Genomic DNA, 15290 nt, shown 5'->3' on the forward strand with positions numbered 1-15290 from the left:
TCCGCCTAGTGAGAAAATCATTCATCCTTACAGCTGAGCATCATTCCTAAAACTAATAGAATATTGTAAACAGCTGCTTTTAAAGTGAGACCTGGAAATCATAAAGGGTCAGTAACTGCAGAACCAGACAGATTTGTCTATGCTTTGCGTTGTATAGAATGATTTAATGCATTGTTCAAAACTGGCAAAATCAAAGCATTCACTACTCAGAAAGACTGATGACCACGATAGAAGCCCATTTTCAGATACATGAACAAATGAACTGGTGGGGGGAGGGGAAGAATCTCATGTAGCCATTAAGGGCATTGAATTCTTTCCCTTGACATCTGTAAACTTTGGATCAGGCCTGAAGAGTTACACATTTCCAGAAAGCCAAAGCCAGCACTTAGATTATTTATTCCCAAAACAGATTTCCAGTGAAAAAAGAAATGCAACTGTTCAGCAGATAAATACTAAACCTTAATTATTATAGGATGGTGAGCAGCAGAATTGTAACTTGTGAAATTGAATGAATAGCAACTGTCCATCTTGAAAGAGGGTGGTGTAAGCGCCAAAGCAGTTTGGTTACTATGTGTTCTGCAGCATCACGAGTGGCTAAAAGTCCAATTCTTGAGTAACAGTCCATCCATGCCGCAGATAGTGCAGGCGTAAGGTGCAGGGCATGAAGATGAATCCAGCACATGACTCGCGCTTGAGGTCTGCTGCGCTTTTCTCTTCTTTCCTCTTTCTCAGCCAGCTCTCTTCAGCCTCTCTAGGTACATCCATTGGCCTGGAGCAGCGAACTGCGGCCAGTGGGAGCCGCGATTGGCCGGACCTGCGGACGCGGCAGGTAAACAAACCGGCCCGGCCCGCAAGCGGTGTCCCAAGTTTGGGAAACACTGATCTAGCGTAAACACCTGGGACACACAAAGTGACAACAAGCTCTATGTACGAAAGAGAAAGAAAGAAAGAATTTATCAGAAAAAATGCTGGTAATCTCTAGACAGGCATTGAGACAGCGAAAAAACTAGCCTATATTCAAGCAAATATAATGAATATTATAGGCTTTAATAGCCTCTAAATTACATATGCACATTGTTTGAAATAACTTGCTCACCATGTAATCAGAATTTTTATATATATGTATATCTTCCTTTACTTCTCTCAAAACCCTCTAGTTATCCTTTCTTCAGCACTCTCTAATACGGGGTGGCCAACCTGAGCCTGAGAAGGAGCCAGAATTTACTAATGTACATTGCCAAAGAGCCACAGCAATATGTCAGCAGCCCCCAATCAGCTCCCTCACCCAGCTCCCAGCACCTTCCACCCACCGATCAGCGCCTCCCCCTCCCTTCCTACACCTCCCAATCAGCTGTTTCGTGAAATGCAGGAGGCTCTGAGAGGGAAGGGGGAGGAGCAAGGGCACGGCAGGCTGAGGAGAGGGGCCAGGAAGGGGTGGAGTGGAGGCACAGCCAGGGGTTGAGCAGTGAGCACCCCCTGGCACATTGGAAAGATGGCACCTGTAGCTCCAGTCCCGGAGTTGGTGCTATACAAGGAGTTGCATATTAACTTTTGAAGACCGAATGTGGCTCTGGAGCCGCAGGTTGGCCACCCCTGTTCTAATATTTACTGTGAAGGTTCCCGAAACTGATGGAGGGAAGCCAACACAAATGTATCCTCCTTAAAATCCACTTGACCCAATTCCATAAAACGATCACTTGCAAACTCAATCATGTGAAGCATGGATAGCGCATGAAGCAGAGAGCGGTGAGCACACTAAAATACACAATTGTACATATGTACAGATCAAAAGAAGAAAGAACACACTAATAATTAAGAAAAACAGGAGCGAAGGCACTATATGGCTGAGTGTGCTGGACTGTAAACAAAAAATGGTGGTCTTCCGGCTATTAGCAACTAAGGGGGACGCTTTACATGACGTCACTCCTAGGACGAGTCCCATACGAGTATGAGCTTGGCAGGATTGCTTCACGAAACTGCCATCTCCGACCTTACATTTTTCCTGATTTTATCGGCAGTGAGATTAGTTATTTATTTAAATAAGTTATGAAGGCATGGTCAGAATTTTACCAGTAGCAGCTGGCCAACAAGACACAGCCTTAGGAGACTGATAGTACACTTACTCATAGAAATAATAATTTTACAAGTGCAATTATCGTTTGTTTTTCTCAGCACTGGCCTTCTGCCTGTCAATAATGAACAATTAATGAAGGGCAAGAGTAGGTAAGGATATGTGTGTAGCCAGATGTGTATATTTTTATCATAATTGATCAAAAATGTCTGTATTTACAGAGAATCTAATTTTTCCCATATCTCCTTTATTTGAAATGGAGTCAGTTTTTTCTTTTTTAGAGGCCCCTCATATTGCGAGGCCCTAAGATGTAGTTTAATTAGTTTATGCCTTAATCTGGCCCTGCCAGCTACAAACAGTTAAATCAGTCAATGTATTATAATACTTTGGACAATTACAGTGGAATTTCTGAAGAGCTCAAAGCATTGGCCAAACTCTGCTCTGATTGAGTTCAATGGGAATTTTACCACTGACTTCCCTGGAAACTGAATAAAGCCATCATGCAGTGCTTTTGAAAATCCCACCCCTGCTGTACAATGCTGCAGTCCTCTCTCCACCCTCACCCCATGAACACATTCAAATAAGGTAAGAATGGACATGTAGAAAAACAACAATAAAATGTCACCCTGCAAAAAGATTGGTAACATACATTCTAGCTTTATTGACTGCAGGCAAGTTTTTATTATGCCTCAAATAATTAAGTTCTGCAACAGTGACATTAAAAAAACAACAGACCAATTTATCAAAATAATTGTATTCTGAAGACTATGTACATATTATACATTTTACAGAATTACATAAACAGGCATTTTTATACATAATGTAAATATGGTAACCAGAAAATCCAAAATACACGTTGACCAAAATATTCCTATGAAATGTAAGAAATATATAGGGCACTTTAAAAAAAAAATTAGAAATAGTAAAACCATCTTTAAAAAAGTATAATTGAGTTAGTAGAAATTGAATTAAATTACAATCATATTAAAAAGCTAAACTAAAAAAATATTACTTATGTATCATTCAAAAAAAAAAATTAAAGAGAAAGAAACACACTTTCCTTTATATATTAACACCTTCACGCTTGTAGCGATGGTATGCCTCATTTCCAGCAATGGGACATAGCCTAGGAAATCCAGGTCTCCATTCTCCAGGGGTTAATTCAAGAGTACCACAATGGTTAGATTATAGCCGTTAGGCCTAACCCCTTTAATTTAAACAGTAAAGGTGTGTAACAGTACAAATATTGTATATTTTCATGAATCTCAATTACATTAATTGTAGGACTTGGTATACTTAATACTAACTTACTAGTTAGAGGCCCAGTATGTTAACATTTTGGCATGCAGTGCTAAGGGGAAGCAAAACACACTGCAGTGTGCTTACAGAAGTGTTGTCACTGGTTTGCTATTCACCAGCTGAGCACAACAATATATATAGACATCCCTCTGGATGACCGCCGCAAGAAATGTGGGGGCCTAAATTCAGAAGGGGATATCTTGTACCAGTCCTATTAACTCACTTAAAATGCCTTAAGCCCTTTTACTCTCCAAAATGCATGTTCAACGGGCCTTACACACAAATGATAATTAAAATGTTTTGGTGATAGTGGGCCAGATAAACATTTTATGAACTAGTTTGAGTATCACCCAGTTATTCTTCCTGTAAACCTTCATTCTTCTTGTGCAGAGTATATTTTCAACCGATGGGCCTATTTTGATTTTGGATCTATGATTGAGTAGTTCTTTACATAATGCATTCTACACGTACTTTACCCGCAGACCATCTTTTATTATCTGCTGTGATTTTGTAACTGAAGCACCTTGATACACATTAAAATTAAGTTTATAATAATTGTACATAAACAGCTGTTAACCTTAACAGCTATTAACAGCACCGTATTCTTAAAGCTTTTATAGCTTGCATGTTTTAAAGTTGCACTGCATCTACACGCTGAGACCTGATCCTGCAAACACATATGCCCATGTTTATCTTTAAGCATGCAAACAGTCCCATTAAAGCCAATGAGACTACTCATTGTGGCCTAAAAGTTAAGCACATAAGCATTTCAGGATTGGGGCTTCAGTGTGTAATTCAGCTAGCCCTTACTCACCCATGAATCAGTGAAGGCAATGAAATTGAGTGACTAAGGTTGAGTAGTTTTAGGCACGAGATCACTTCACATATAAGTTACAGTGTAGATGGAATGCTCTTTCCAAACTTGGACAATAGGAAAGTTTAAATTTATACCCAAAATGCTCTTTTAAAACATTACCAGAATTATGACAAGAATGAGACCTATTCCATTGTCTGACTTTGTGTTGCCTTAATATAAAAGAGATGCTAATCTAGAATATCAAAATAGTGTATTCACATATATGTATGAAAGCATCTAATAGAAAAGTAAAAAACATAAAAGGCAAACTTTGAATTATTGTAATTAAATATCCTTAGAAAAAAATTTGTTTCAAGCAAGAATCTTTTGTTGAACATAGCCCCTAAAACAACAGAGTTACATTTCCCCTCTTCTATGGGCTTTTGCTGCAATGGCGCCACCTTCCTCCTCATCTTCCTCTTCCTCCTCATAATTTTCTTCATGACCTTCTTTTTGGTTGTTGTCTTCATGATCTCCTTGCTCACGGTCTGCAGCTTCATTGTTTTTTTCATCAGCCTGAAAAGATAAAACAAAAATGGGAAGATTCAGTGAAAGTACTGTGATGCTCTGTACCTCAGGGGAACACCCAGAACCCACATGTTCATCCTTGTAAAATGATTGTGTAGTATCCAATGCAAAGTTTGTCATGTTGAATGTCTTCGGAAGGCTCATGATGTACCGAGCATGTTGTTGTAGTGATGTTATAGTAATTCTTATAGTAATGTTATAGGTTATAATTTCATGTATATAGTTATGAGGCTGGATATGTATCCTCATGGCTTAAAGCAAGCCCAGGCAAAAACTCTCCAAGAGCAGAGAAGCAGTTCACACCTCATCAGGGCATGTATGGGACAAACCCAGCCCAGTCTCACAGGAACAAAGGATGCTGGCCTAGGCAGAAACAAAAGAATCTGTTGGGCTCCCAAGTGACTCACCCCCCTTCCTTTGGCCACTTTGCAACTGTGATGAGGTAATGCTCACCTGACTCTGAAGGGCAGGACAAAGCCAAGAGGGAAGAAAGGACATGATAAAAGGGAGACACGTTTGCCATGCTCTCCCTCTCTCTTCCACCTACATCTACAGACACCCCATCAAGCGACTGAAGCGCTGATCAAAGCGGAGAGCCTGGCTGAAGAGCAACCAGCCAGCCTGTGGTGAGAAGCATCTACATTTGTAAGGGCATTGAAAGTGTTCAGATCAGCTTAGAATGCGTTTTGCTTTTATTTCATTTGATCAAATCTGACTTGTGATGCTTTGACTTTTATTCACTTAAAATCTATCTTTGTGGTTAATAAATCTGTTTGTTTATTCTACCTGAAGCAGTGAGTTTGGTTTGACGCGTGACAGAGACTCCCCTTGGGATAACAAGCCTGGTACATATCCATTTCTTTGTTAAAATGACAATCTCACATAAGCTTGCTGCGTTCAGCAGGCATTACTGGACACTGCAAGATGGAGGTTCCTAGGATTGTGTCTGGGACTGGAGATATTGGCTAGTGTCATTCGGTTGCACAATCCAAGGAGCAGCTTACGTGCCAGAGGCTGTGCGTGAACAGCCCAGGAGTGGGGGAATCTCACAGCAGACCAGGGTAAGGCTGGCTCCCAGAGTCAAGGATTGGAGTGACCTAGCAGATCACCGGTCCAGATAACACCAGGGGAACATCACAAATACATTTACCCATAAATCTTTTAAAAATATATATTGTTTGGTGGTTATAGCATATCCCAAAACACCTGGCTGGGTTGGGGTAAAATTCTGGTGCAGGCCAGAACTTATAGTTCTGAGGAAGTGAGGGCAAAGGTGGCTTTAAGCCTCCGAATTCTGGGATGCTCTGGAAGCTGATGCGTCATAACACAAAATCTCGGTGGAGCTATAGGCCTGCCCATAACCCCATCCACTATGTTGAGGCTTGCTAGTGGCCTACATAAGGCAGGCTGCAGCTGTCCTATACAATTCCTGTGGCAGGGGGACTGTCCCCTATCTAGCTCTGTGGGTTTTATAGCCCTGTATTATGCCACAGAGGCTGTGGTGGGGATGAAAGTTTCATCCTTTACAGTCTGATCCTGTTGAAGTTAATGTCAAAAGTCCCATTGATTTCACAGTAGCAGGATCATACCTTTAGTGAGTTACATTATTAAATGTGGTTATAATGGAATATTTACAGAATTCTATAATCCTCATACATGACAGAATAGCACATTACACAACACAATACGGATTCAGGGAGAGTTTCTGGGCTGTGTGTCTTGGAGGCACAGCACAGAATTTGCAGCCTGGATGTGTGTGTGGGAGGGTGGGGAGCAAATTTAGAGATGCAATTAAATAGGTATTGGTAGATGGAAAAAAGGGTGATTCTCATGTGAAGCTGGAAGAGTTGACAAAGGAATTCTAGATGCTAGAGCTGGGGGCTCTCTAGGTTGAAAGCATTTTTGGGAGGATCAGGAAGTGAAGTAGGGCAGGAGGAAGTTGAGGCAGAGTTTGAAAGTTAATTTATGCTTAAAAGTGAGCTACAGCCTTTATTGTGTAATGTCTACCATGACTGTAGCGTTGTTAAAGACATCTAAACCTACTATTATATTGTACCTACATTTTCTTCATTTTCACCATATGGCTCTTCAGCATTGTGTTCCAGTTCCTTTTTCTTCTCTTCAGTCAAATCTTCTTGGACCTAAAAGGCACAAACATACAGCTCTGCAAAGTTCTGGTTTCCTTTAAAATTAGCATGTGGCAAATATAATCCTTCTACAGTAGAACCTCAGAGTTACGAACATAACTCTGATACATTCATAACTCTGAACAAAAACATTATGGTTGTTCTTTCAAAAGTTTACAACTGAACATTGACTTAATACAGCTTTGAAACTTCACTATACAGAAGAAAAATGCTGCTTTCCCTTCACTTTTTTTTTTAGTAGTTGACGTTCAACACAGTACTGTACTATATTTGCCTTTTTTGTCTCTGCTGCTGCCTGCTTGCATACTGCCAGTTCTAAATGAGGTGTGGGGTTGACTGGCTAGCTCGTAACTCTGAGGTTCTACTGTAGTATTAAAATGCAAAACAAAACAAAAACCCTGTTTAAAAAAACATCACCAGCACGTTGTTCACCTGCTCTGAAAATAAATGTCTGAATTTAAAGTACAATGGTCATACAGTGCTCCCCACTACAAGCCAACACACATGCACACACTGCATAGATCGGAACTGAGACTTCTTTATCAAGTTTGTCCCTCTCTTTCAAAATTAAAACTTCCGTATTAAGTCTGTACAGTGATTTTGATTAAATCAGTCCCATCAGGAGGCTCCTATAATTAGATTTCATGCTTGACATGTGATACTGACATTTAGTGGTGTGTATACAAAAGACCAATTCCTCCTTAATCTTTTTAATATTCTCTCACTAATATGTGTAGTGACCCTGAGGCTGATAGGGTCCAGAGTGACCTAGACAAATTGGAGGATTGGGCCAAAAGAAATCTGATGAGGTTCAACAAGGACAAGTGCAGAGTCCTGCACTTAGGACGGAAGAATCCCATGCACTGCTACAGGCTGGGAACAGACTGGCTAAGAAGCAGTTCTGCAGAAAAGGATCTGGGGATTACAGTGGATGAGAAGCTGGATATGAGTCAGCAGTGTGCCCTTGTTGGCTAATGGCATATTGGGTTGCATTGCCAGGAGATTGAAGGAAGAGATTATTCCCCTTTATTTGGCACTAGTTAGGCCACATCTGGAGTATTGCGTCCAGTTTTGGGCCCCCCACTGCAAAAAGGATGTGGACAAATTGGAGAGAGTCCAGCAGAGGGCAACGAAAATGATTAGGGGTCTGGAGCACATGACTTATGAGGAGAGGCAGAGAGAACTGGGCTTGTTTAGTCTGCAGAAGAGAAGAGTGAGGGGGGATTTGATAGCAGCCTTCAACTACCTGAAGGAGGGTTCCAAAGAGGATGGAGCTCGGCTGTTCTCAGTGGTGGCAGATGACAGAACAAGGAGCAATGGTCTCAAATTGCAGTGGGGAAGGTCTAGGTTGGATATTAGGAAACACTATTTCACTAGGAGGGTAGTGAAGCACTGGAATGAGTTACCTAGGGAGGTGGTGGAATCTCCATCCTTAGAGGTTGTTAAGGCCTGTCTTGACAAAGCCTTGGCTGGGATGATTTAGTTGGGAATTGGTCCTGCTTTGAGCAGGGGGTTGGACTAGATGACCTCCTGGTCTCTTCCAACCCTAATCTTCTATGATTCTATATGTCAGTCTCCTTGCACAGCTCTGCAGGTTTATTTTGCCCTAGTCTTGCCAACAAGATTCCTATTGCCTTTTATGGGAGGTCAGTTCATGGAATAGCTGTAGGATCAAGTGATGTGATTTTTAACTGGATACCCTAGTTGCAGGAAACCTAAAGATATATTTTAATTTTTTTTCAATGTGACTAAGTTTCTGACTGCTTGGGCACAGTGAAAAGGCTTGGACCCAACTCACATTCACACTAAGGTCCTTTTACACCACTCTAGCTACATAAATAGGTCTTAAATTGGAAGAAAATATAATTTACTACTGATTTATGGCCCCTTTACACTGCTAGAGTCGCATAAAGAGGGAATGGTGAAAATTAGAATCCAGCCCATTATTTAAAAAAAAACAAAAAAACTGGTTATTCCAGTGGCTCGCCAGTACTGAAATGTTTTCTTATTGTCTATAGGAAAATTTGTAAGGAGCAGCAGTGTAAAGTTCCTCACTGTGCTCTGGTGATATACTTGGATCCATTTGCTGGAAAGACTTTTGCTAGGAATGGGAGAGTCAGTGGTGGATTAGCCACTGAGCCAACAGGGCCCGTGCCCAGGGTCCCCCGGCCAATTGGGCGTCCCTGTGCCCCGACCCTGCTCCCCGGCAGGAATGCTGGCTGGAGCAGGGCAAGCCCCCTGTACCCTGACCCTGCTCCCCAGCAGGAGCGCAGGCAGGTGGGGAACAGAGGGACTTCAGGTGTAAGGGGTGACTTGTTCTGGCCCAGGGCCCCATCAAACTGTAATCTGCCTCTGGGGAGAGTAGCTCATTTTCCATATGCATTTGATTCTCAACTACTTGTAAATACTGCCAATAAGTGTGCCAGTTAGTTCTTTTTATGGACACCAAATCATTTCATATAAAACACTGAATAACTGCCTGAGGCAACTTAATGACCTGGGTTGACTTCAACATATTTTAAGAAACTGGCAAATGTTAAATACGTACCATTTAATCTAAACAAAAAGTAGCAGAATTTCATAAGTGAGCATTGAGCAATCATATCTACTGCTTTGTAGTCCACTACTACAGGTAAAGCAGGAAATAGCCATTATTAGTTAAGTGTTGAAGAGCTGCAGAGCAGCATATAGGCATGCATGATTAGCATGCAACTCAAAATTCTAAAGAGGAAAAACAAAATTGTTTCCATTGTTTTCTCAGTGTGAAAGCAATGTACTGACAGCTTCTTGGCTATTCAGTTGCATGCATATTGGGAGCTTAAATAGCTCAAACTACTTAAATGAACCACGGATAAATTAGTCTGAGCTAAGGAGTCGGTAGTTAACTGGGAAAACTGCTTGCATGAAACAGAGGTATGTGATTAAAGCATGAAGTATCAGTGAGGCTTTCAGTGACACTTGGAGGGCTAGAGGTTTGTGTTTTTTTTCCTGAGTTGTGATCAGCTTAATCCTTTCAGTAACTGCATAATTAATGCTAAAAACTACATAGAAAATTAATGGACTGCCATACATCAGCATAAGTACTCAAAAGAAAAAATTACGATTGAAGTATTACATCAATGGCCAAGGGAGAAGTGATGATTACTTCCCATCTTCCCAAAAGCTACTAAGGGAAAAATGATATTTTTATAAAACTGACTGATGTCTACCAAAGTGAACTGAGATCTGTTATGCTACCTGAGTTCCACATATATTCTACACTCTTTTTATTACCTCTTCTTCTCCCTCTTCTTGGTACTGTTCATCCACATTATCTTCTTGCTGGTCAGGATTTCCTGCCATCTGCAGAAACAGAATGGAAATGTAATTCTACCATGCATATCTCTTAATTTTAGTAATCCAGATGGTTAGAACTACTTGCATTGCAACTAAAATATCCTATATTCCAGAGTGATAGTGTAGCAATTTTTTAATTTGTTGAATATCATTAATATTAGGCTGGTTACATCCTTTACACCAAGTCAAATTGAAAAAAGACAGTGGACTGATTATAAGGAAATCATTGCACAACACAAATCAGACTACACACAGCATACAGACAAAAAATACAGTCCCTGCCATACGAAGTTCACAGTCTAATGGCGAATACAATAGGCAGGATGCAATGATACACACAGAAGAAAAAACAGACCAGGCTGTTTATTGGGAAACCTTGCTTGTGGGAATCATGGAGGAAGTAAAATTCTTTATGAGGGATATGAGTGAAGACAGGGCAGTGGCTTGGAAATTATAATGGGAAGTTGTTCACGCAGGGAGCAGTGCACGAGGTGACATGGGGAATGGTAGCAAAACAGGGCACTGAGCCTGTCAGCGGGGATGAGGGTGATGGGATTAGAGACAAGATATCACAAGAAGCAGTTCTGTAATTTTACCTGCGTGTACTGTATATAGTATAAAAACTGCCCAATTAAAACAAAAACAAAGGTCAGTGTCTTGGTATCACAGTTTGAATGTTTGTTACTGTCCTTCCTCGTACAGCATCTTTAGAACAGCCATTCTCAACATAGCTATTACTATGTACACACAATTGCACATGTTCTACAGATGCTTCCTTTTATCTGCTCACCACTAAATGTTCCTCCATCGCAGGAGAATCCTGCTTCTGATTATTTTGTTTGTGCTGCTCATTCTCATCTGGCAGATTCTCTTCTCTCTCTTGTTCAGCTTCTTCAAACTCATCCTCTCCCTGATTGTTAGGATCATCAGCTGGGTTCACATCTTCCACAGCTGCCTTCTGTAATTTTTAGAAGGGTGTATTGTATAAGTACATTAGTCTCAGCAATTCCATTTCACTTGAAAATTATTATAGTAATAGTTACCTCAGGGCTGATCCAGTCCCCGTTGAAGCCAATAGGAGTTTTTCCATTGGCTTCAGCGGGCATTGAATCAAAACCTTAGTGATTATGAAAAGTGCCAGATTTACAGCACTGGAAATAAGTATGTCAGCTCTGAATAAGGATACAGCTGGGATGTGCACATCTGTCTACTAGGAACTAGACTAGTATCAGAGGGGTAGCCGTGTTAGTCTGAATCTGTAAAAAGTAACAGAGGGTCCTGTGGCACCTTTAAGACTAACAGAAGTATTGGGAGCATAAGCTTTCGTGGGTCAGAACCTCACTTCTTCAGATGCAAGTGACTGAGGATACCGACTCATTCTACATAAGATACTGAAAAGCTTTCAGTTATTGATAATACAGCAGGTGATAACACCTGATAAAGTTCAGCTCAGTCAGGACAACAAAGACAGGTCAGAATAGTTAAGTGTCAAACTCTGATCAGGCCTGACTCCACATAGCTCACAAAAGTTGCTCTCCATGTTACAGTTGGTTGTGATATATTGACCTGAGCCACATTTGAATCAGTTACTTAAGGGAGAAAATGCCTGATAGCTCCTCAACCTTTGCTATTCAATAAATGCTGTTTTTCCTTTATGCTTATTATTCAATATTATCCCATAGATTTAATACTGCAGCTACCAAGGCACCAGTAACATCTTTGGGCTAATATATATTCTTCTCTTCAAATATTTGCCACACAATTTAGTATTCTAAATAAAAATGCATGTATGCAAGATCCTGTATACACCACAAAACTGAACAAAATATAATGAGGTATTTATGTAGAATTGGATTCTCCTCCCTCCAAGGTGGCATCTATTGTGATAGACAGCTGATGAAATGCTTGTTTACTGCTTTTGTATCCGAGTGTTCCCAGTTTAAGTTTCAACAGTGTCAAAATCCTCATGCAGGGTTATACCAGAAGCACAGATCTGGGATGTGTTGAAAGAAAGAATGCCTTCAACAATGATGACCCTGCTCATTTCTAACAAAACAAATAAAATAAAGAGTTTAAATTGTGTCCAAGCTCTTATTTCAACAGCCAGATTTGTCTTACCGCTGGCTCGTCTGCCTGCTGGTTCTCTATTTGATGCTCTGGTTCTTGCTGCTCATTTGCATTAATTTGGTCTTCTACTTCTTCAGCTTCATCTTGGTGCTGATTGTCCCTTTCATACACTGACAAAATTAAGTATTAGAATGAGTATTACAGTCGCTCCTGGAGTCCCCAACTGAGAAAAAGGCCCCATTGTGGTAGGAGCTGTGCATACATGTAGTAGTCTCTGCCCTGAAGAGCTTGTGATATAAATAGACAAGACAGACAAAAGATTTAGCTTCATTTTACAGATGGGAAACTGAGATACAGAAAGATTAAGTGATTTGCCTGAAGTTACACCAGAAGTCTGTGGGAGAGCCAACAACTGAATCCAAATCTCCTGAGATCCAGTCTAGTGCCTTCACAAGGCCGTCCTTCTTCTCGTTTGTATATAATCATAACTGCACCCATATCTTAGGCAATACAACCATCACAAATCACTAATGAAACATAGTCACTGATTTTAATTGTAAAGAAAATGCAGTGCTCTTATTGGAATCCAAAACCGCTATATTTATTTCTGAATGGATGAGACAATCTGACACTGAAGACAGTTCAGATGGGGGGAAAGAGAATTCAGTCTCACCTCCATCCTCTTCGTGGATGCCTTGCCCCTCTTCTCCTTGTACAATATCATGGTCCATATTGTCATAATGAGCTTGTTGGCTAAAAAATTATATGCAAAAATACAGTTTCAGTTTCACAGAGACAGTTCTGGCTGCTTTTTTTAGGGATTCCTAAGTTTACTTTCCTGTTAGCTAAGTTTTTCCATCAGCATTTTTAAAAGGAAATGTACATTATGGAACATTTGTGTAGGATACCTTACTAGCCTTTGCATCTGTTTTCCTATCTACAGAAATGGTGGGTAGTATTGGCTTATTCGTAGGGCTGTTATAAGGACACAAGTTAGTGTCTGTACAGTGCTTTGAAAATGTAGGGTGCTAAGAAATGAAATCAAAGAGTCTAGTATTCAAAAAGCTGTTAAATAATGGTCCCAAAGCAAAGAAGTGATACACATGTACCTGAGCAATTTAGGCTTTGATCTGGGAAGGAGTTTGCTTATGTGACACTCCCTTTAGAATTGGGGATTTGGACAGTACTAATTCACTTCCTGGTAATAAGGCTTTTTTTTTTTTTATGTTACTCATGTTAATATTTCCCTATTACTGTGTGTTTCAGAAAATATTTCTCTAAAGATCATTATATAGGTTTGAGCTTCAAAAAATAAGTGAAGGCCACTATTGGCAGGAGAGCAGAAAGAGTATTGACTGAAGACCGTTATTAAATGGGAGACTGAAAGGGGGCGAGGGGGAGAGAGAGAAGATAATCTACAGTACGTAGACTGTAAGCTAGGTTTACAGGAGCCTGATGTACACTCAAAGGTTCTGTATTTTAATAGGCTATAAAAATGTTTCAACATCACGGATATGAATCAAACCAATTTTTTTTTAATAAAATCCAAAAAGTTAACGCTAAAAGTTCATCCTTAATTCATGCTATTGGCTACACGGAGCAAGTGATATTAGCCCTTCACTTTCACGAGCATCAAGTTCCCATGACATTATTTTAAAATATCGTCTATTTATGGGGTGCTTTTCATCCGAAAAGATCCTAACACATTTCAAAAACTGAAATTGTCTATGTACAGCACTGCTGATGTGTAGCCACCTCTGGGGCACGGAATAACAACCAGGTAGCACAAAACAAGCCACATGACTGTACTGGTAAAATATGTATAAACATCCAAGATACTAGGCATGTACTCGGGGCAGCTAGCCCCTCTTGCAGCTCCAACCTCAACAGCTCTATTTTTAGTGCACTAGTGTGATGACAGCTAGCAGGGTATGTCTCCTCGAGGTACAATTTACACTGAAGTGCAGACATACCCCATGAAACCCAGAGTGCAGATCTTAGCATACATGTAAGGGAAGTTGTTAACCTTAGCTGGTTTCTGTACTGCTCTTCTCCTCGTTCAGCCTCTCTCCGTAGTGCAAGCTCTTTTTCTTGAAGCTGCTGCTGCCGTAATAACTGCCCTTTCAGCCTCTGCTGGTGTAGAGATTCCTGATGTTCCCTTAGCTGTCTGGCTTCTTCAGCTCTTCGGGCGGCCAGATGCTGTTGTTCCAACTGTTCTTCATAGGCCAGTTTGTATCTTTTTGTTACACTCTGTGTCAAGAAGTGAAAGAAACATGTTTGAATATATACCCTTCTGAACCTGCCTTCTTGGGTACCTATTTCCCTTCACTATCGGAATGATTTTCCTGGTAGAACGCATATTACCAGCAGGGGACGTGCTAAAACCACTGATGCCAGAAAAGTAGAGGTTGGGAGGAGGGGGGAGAATTATGCAGGCAATGGATAAGATGGAGAACAATGTATAAATAGCTGTTTTGTGATCATAGAGTCAAACTTCACTCTTGAAGCGTTCATCATCTTACTTGACATTACACCTTAAATGCTCCCATTATAATCACAGCTGCTTTTTTTTTTTAAAGGGAAATTAGAATACCTGAGGCTGTGGTATAGTTTTTAGCACCATAAATCTGACACTGCCACAGTACTAAGATCCCACGTTGACAGGCACTTGACATATTTTAGAATGTTAAAAAAATATTGGTACTATTGGCTGTCTGAAGGAGCATGGGAGGTAGGGTTGATCATGTGGTCAGAGTGCAGGTGAAAGAATCAAAGGTTTGTGATAAATGCAGTTTATCCTATGGCTATCTCCAATACATACCAACATATAGTACGTGTCCTCCAACCCACACTCCAAATACATCCTCTGTAATATCTGAACTAAATGCAAACTCTGCTGACCTACTCAAGCACAGTTGGGTAAATGACACAGCTTGAAAGCATCACCAAATTGTGGGCTTTGTTTTTGTTTTTTGGTACATTACTA

At 40.5% G+C, this 15290-nt stretch overlaps 1 protein-coding gene across 2 annotated transcripts in view; it reads right to left on the bottom strand.

The window, feature by feature from the left end:
* Nucleotides 1-2704: 2704 nt before the first annotated feature.
* GOLIM4 (golgi integral membrane protein 4) overlaps nucleotides 2705-15290 on the bottom strand; it is a 64272-nt gene continuing 51686 nt past the window's right edge. For both annotated transcript variants that reach the window (XM_054040273.1, XM_054040272.1), the window contains 7 exons: nucleotides 14331-14554; nucleotides 12978-13057; nucleotides 12356-12474; nucleotides 11028-11195; nucleotides 10175-10243; nucleotides 6815-6895; nucleotides 2705-4742 (listed from right to left, as the gene is read on the bottom strand). In XM_054040273.1, coding sequence (XP_053896248.1) covers nucleotides 4584-4742; nucleotides 6815-6895; nucleotides 10175-10243; nucleotides 11028-11195; nucleotides 12356-12474; nucleotides 12978-13057; nucleotides 14331-14554 — 900 coding nt within the window. In that variant the 3' untranslated portion in view covers nucleotides 2705-4583. The remainder of the gene's footprint in view (nucleotides 4743-6814; nucleotides 6896-10174; nucleotides 10244-11027; nucleotides 11196-12355; nucleotides 12475-12977; nucleotides 13058-14330; nucleotides 14555-15290) is intronic.

The sequence above is a fragment of the Malaclemys terrapin genome, chromosome 9 (genome assembly GCF_027887155.1).
Source record: "Malaclemys terrapin pileata isolate rMalTer1 chromosome 9, rMalTer1.hap1, whole genome shotgun sequence".
Taxonomy (NCBI): Eukaryota; Metazoa; Chordata; order Testudines; family Emydidae; genus Malaclemys; species Malaclemys terrapin.